The sequence below is a fragment of the Chenopodium album genome, chromosome 26 (genome assembly GCF_948465745.1).
Source record: "Chenopodium album chromosome 26, dcCheAlbu1.1, whole genome shotgun sequence".
Taxonomy (NCBI): Eukaryota; Viridiplantae; Streptophyta; class Magnoliopsida; order Caryophyllales; family Amaranthaceae; genus Chenopodium; species Chenopodium album.
In genome coordinates, this window is record NC_137859.1 from 30,855,430 (window position 1) to 30,860,740 (window position 5,311).

General features: G+C 34.6%; 1 protein-coding gene across 1 annotated transcript; it reads left to right on the top strand.

Moving 5' to 3' along the window:
- The first annotated feature begins 270 nt into the window (after positions 1 to 270).
- LOC145618486 (uncharacterized) lies at positions 271 to 4,359 on the top strand. The gene is made up of 2 exons (XM_081673256.1): positions 271 to 546; positions 3,807 to 4,359. The coding sequence occupies exons 1-2, from the start codon at positions 303 to 305 to the stop codon at positions 4,121 to 4,123; spliced, it is 561 nt and encodes a 186-aa protein (XP_081529382.1). The 5' UTR covers positions 271 to 302; the 3' UTR covers positions 4,124 to 4,359.
- The last annotated feature ends 952 nt before the right edge of the window (positions 4,360 to 5,311 follow it).

Genomic DNA, 5,311 nt, shown 5'->3' on the forward strand with positions numbered 1-5,311 from the left:
AGTGGATCCACCTAGGTGGATCTTAATTTTTTAGGCGGATGTTTTATTTCAATTTTTTTTTTAAAAAGTACGATGATTCACATAATCCTGCGGTGAAGCTTCCGGTGTCGGGATTTTTTTTTACCACGTGGTAGTAGATGAAGGGGTCGGGAATGATATTATGCTATTATACAATACAACTTACACAAAGGGCAATATTATCCTTCCATCTCAAAAAGGGAGCGTTAGTATGTAAAATGGGAGCGACTTTTTGCAGTTCACATTAGTTACGGTAGTTGACAAGTAAGACCACAGTAGAAAGAATGGGAATTTGGGAGTGGATTTATTCACCCATTAACGCCGTCAAACAGAACACTCCCGACTTAACGCCGGCGACAGATATATGCCGGAAAACCTACGATCTTTGTCGTGATTCCGCTGTTCATGTCGCCGGCAAAGCACGTGACTTTCACGGGTCCTTGTCCGATGATCAAGTTCGCGACAACCTTAGCAGTTTCGCCGTCAATGTCTCCAAACACAGCGCCCTTTATATCGCCCGATCATATGGTATATTCCTGCTCTTTTATTTTCTTTTTTTCGGAATTTCTGTTGCTAATTATTGAATTTCTTGATTATATGTCGTTTTAGTTTAAAGTATATTATATTGAATTATTGATAGTTGTTTTTTTTGTTAATCTTCTGCAAATTTCTGCTTGAAAATTGTTATTAGTAGATTAATGTTGTTTGATTAATGGTTTAGGGTAATGCATGTTGAATCTTCAGCCTTTCGACATGAATATGAACTTTGGACCAAAATAATGAAATTGTGTTAGAGGAAGTCGGTAATAATATTGATAATTTTAAGGGATTTAAAATACCCAAGCTGATTAATTGCATGTTAACAGTATATAATGTGTCTATCATGAACTTGGTAATGAACTAGTGATAATTCAATGACTATTAAAGTGCAATTGTTTTCAAGGTTAAGTCACGTGATCTCGGGTACCCATGTCCAACACGGGTAGTGTCCAATTTTCCGACTTAGCCATTTTGTGAACAATATGAAGTGTCTAAGTATTCTAACCACTTCCAAATGTTGAGGGTTTGAGTCGTTTGACACACTTACTTGAGGTGAAATAAAGAATCCGAGTAACATTGGTCAATTTCATTAAGGATGCATAGTTTAACACTCTAGTACTCTACAAAAGAAAAGCTGAGGCATGAGATGATCCGCATGACTAAACTAAACACAAAAGATAAATTAAAGTTTGATTTTAGGTAATGTAGATTGTGGCAATGGATTGACGGTGTATGCTATAGCCTTATAATTTGGGAATGTATTGAGTTGGTATGGGTTTTTCTCCTTGGTAAAATCTTACTGTCATTGGAAATTCATTATTGAAAACTTTCGGAGTCAGAGTTATTGGGAGTGAAAATATTGATTTCACAATCAGGAGCACCTTATGAAATTTTAGTTTGCTTGATTTATATCTAGGAATAGCACGAGAGTTAGTTGTGACTTGTGAGTCATGTGACTGTCAAGAAATCAAAAATTTTACGGTATTTTTTGTAGAAATTTCAGGACAAAATTAAATTACATATTTCAGATAAGTTGAAGCAAAATGAGTCTTAAAGTCTTTTGCAGGTATACTCGGGTGGTTTTTCTCATCAATTTTTGGCACATTTCAAAAGTTTTGTTAACCTATTCACCAAAAAATAAAAAATAAACCACTAGTAGCAAGCAGAATTACTTTGGCTGGATAAGTAGCATTATTTAAAAATTTGATTGGAAAAGTGTGTAGCACTTTGCAATAATGGATATGATATAGAGCATAATAAAAGATTAACTACAGAAGTAGTGTTTTTTACTGAGGCTTTCAATTAATTTCAGGTAAGAATTTGATTATCAAATGAGGTACTCTTCAGTTTATGATTTCGTATTAATAATTACGTCAATAATTACGTCATATCTTTGTCAAGTAGAATTAGTATTGTCTTTCTATTTGTGGTCTTGACTTTCTTAATTTGATAGTACTACTTAATTTTCCATTATTATCTTTGAACTGCATAAATGGATTTCACAACTAAATGTTTTTGCCTTTCGTTACCCATTCACTTTTGATCTGTTTTTTTAAGAGATGAGTAAGTTCTGAAATCCATATCAAAACATGGTAAAACTTCTAGGAGTGGAAGTTTAGCTGAAACGAAGTCTAAGGAATTCAGATGATGCCTTTGTTTTATATATTCCCCCGCCATATAAGCTTAATAAATTTATTGAAGTGCACTTTGTAAAATGGTCTCTTCAGAGCTCCATGCCTCCATGTACAAAATAGCTTCCTCTGAAATGACTAACGGACCTCAATTCTACTTAATGGTGTCCAAATGTAGAGAATTAGCTGGCTGAGAATGAGGTGAGCTGACTAACCAACTGAAGTTAGGCCTCTTAAGATTGGAATTTTGAAATTTGCTGATCAAATATACTCCAGTTTATCTCCTTTAAGCATGGCTACTCAGTGGTTTGAGTTACTATGAGTTATTTTCCTGTTGTACAAGTACATTAGGAGTTCTTTTTAAAATGAATGTGATGGTTCAGTTATTGATTAGTTCACTTAAGAAAAGAGTAGAGAAATTGGAGACTAAAGTAACTAAATCTGAAAACAAGTTAAGCTCTAGGAGAATAGCTCACAATTAAAAATACCAAGGTGCTGGTGATAGGGGATGTCCTGAAGACCTTTAGTGGTGGAGCAATTTGTGGGTATTAATCTTTTCGTCAATTTGATCATTGTAGCAAGTTTTAAGTATATTTTGATAATGTGAATGAATGAGTTTGTATAGTTAGGAATAAGACGTTAGGTTCTTTTTCAATAGTGTACAATGGTAGTTTTAATGACTATCATAAGATTTAGAGGGATTACTCCCTCTGCTCCTTTTTGTTGGTTTATACTCTGACTATTTTTCTCTCACTAAAAGATTCAAAATGTAATCAACAAATAGGAACAGGAAGGAGTAGTTATCTATATAAGTTAATCGATGTACTCACTTTTATCATGCATTAAAAGTTTTGTCAAAAGTGGATGAGCTACGAACAAGCTAGAGCAATGAGCGTGTTATCTGTTGGGAACTGCTGGTATACAACTGTTCACATAGGTAAACATTTCTGTGATGGTTACCATAGGCCATTGTTTTTGAGTTGCATTTTCGTCAAGTGGATGGACAAGCTTGGAAAACTGATCATTGCAATTTTATGGTATTACTGTATGAGACAACTTTTGGCTGTTATGTGTGCGAGCAAGTAGTTAGGTCTGTATTTTGGTGTAAAGTGCTTGTCCTGCACTCTTTATTTTCACGCAAGGCCTCTATTAGCTCACAAAGTACCCACAATAGGCGTTAAATTCTTACTCTGAAGATTGATGAAATCTTTTATTAGTTCCTGATCACTGGAGTCAGTCTTTTAAAGCGGATAGGGAAGGTGTGCAGGAAGTTGAGCTGACAGGAGTTTAGGGAATTTAAGGTTATGCTTTTGTTTTCATTTTCACATAATAGAAGTTTAATAATCTTGTGAAAGGAGGGTAGTACTCACTTTCCAGTCTCATTTCCAATTTTCCATGTACTAAGTACAAAATAGCTTCTAAGACTAACCTTCGCCTCTCTTGTACTAACCACTGTCCAATTGTAGGAAATTAGCCGCTGCAGAATAGATGGCTAACCATCGAAAGAGGCTCCAATTGATCATTGTTTTTAATTGATACTCATGAAACCTCTCATACAAGTAGACTGCTCTAAAGAGTTACTGTTAGATTGCTCAATGTGTGTTGTTTCATGTGTAGGCGGTGGTCCAATAATTGATATTGTTTCACGATCAGTACAAGGAAAAAAGGCCGACTCACATAAGGGAAAGATAGAGGAGTTTGAGACTAAATTAGCTAAACTCGAGAAGGAGTTGAGCTCTACACAATTAGAGATACAAAGGCTGAGGTCTGTGCCGAAATCCCAAAATGAATCCAACTTGAATGCAACTGTGTATCAAAGGCCAGAGGATGTGCTGAACATGTTTATGATGGAACAATCTTTGGGTAAAAAACTTTTTGACAATCTGATCATTCCTGTCGATGTTGGATCTGAGAGGAAGGGGAAGACAGTGTAGAGTACAGACGGAAAATGTTAATAATAACAAGAAATGTTCATTGATGTACTGCGTTAATACATTGTACTAGTGTGGCATACTGGCATGTGTTTAGAACACCCCCCCCCCCTCTACAAAACCCTCGCCCCCTTTAGCCTGTATTTTAGTGTTTGAACCCCTTGGCGTTCCCTTGAACACTCTGTGTCCCTCCTCTCTTGCTTTTCCATAGTTGATGCGTCTATGAATATTTGCTTATTTGGTAACATGAAAGGAAGCAAGTCTTGTTAGATGCGGAGTATGCTTCATGAAGTTGCACTTGATTATTTACATACAGCATGCTATAAACTGTAGTTATTCGGTGTCGATTGCAAGATATCCTTTTAAAAATACTTTATCCGTACTCAAATAATCTCTTTATTAGATTTCGACATGAAACTAAATCATCCAAAAAATAGCAACATTAATTGAATTGATGAAATTAGACTCGTTCATTGGATAAACTAAGATGAAATTAATTGAATTGGAATTACAATGTCACCACAAAATTATATTTAAAAATTGAAGGTGATTTAAACGCCGAGAATATCACCTACACCATTGTACAAGCGATGTGGTATAAAATCCTCCCTTTCAACCAATTGAAAACTGTAAATTGATTATTATTTTTAATAATAAATTCCAAAAATCTCCCCCCCCCCCCTTTTTTTTTTCTTTGTGAGAGGATGGTTGTGCCACTTTTTTTTTTCCTTTAAAGGACAATCAAGATTAATCATTCATAATAAGAGAATTCACGAGTGCATGAGTGTTGTGCCACTTGGTACAACAATTTTATTATCTCTCTGGTTTTTTTTTTAGTTGCATCACTTTTGTAATTATGGACTTTCAACAATTTTTGGAATAGAGAGATAGAGAGAAACAAAAAAAAAAAAAAAAAACAAAAAAATAGAGAACCATGTGATATGAGAAAGAATGAGAGAATTAATTAGATAAAAAGAAAAGTGATGCATTTAAATTGAGGCTTGCATTTTTAAAAAGTGATTCATTTATTAAAAAACGGATGAAGTAGAAACTTTCCGGTTATACTCCTCATCTTATTGAAAGTCTTGTTCAGAAATCTAATATATTCTATCTTGCATAAATTAATCAAGTTGCTTACACTATTGGAATCTTAAGTCTTAGAAGTAATTTACAAACCCACCACTTCCAAAA

What these genes read in the sequence shown, in the direction of transcription:
- LOC145618486 (XM_081673256.1), top strand. Translation starts at nt 303, where the DNA reads ATGGGAATTTGGGAGTGGATTTATTCACCCATTAACGCCGTCAAACAG. An exon ending in TTATATCGCCCGATCATATG is followed by an intron (nt 547 to 3,806) that starts GTATATTCCTGC and finishes TTTCATGTGTAG; the next exon opens with GCGGTGGTCCAATAATTGAT.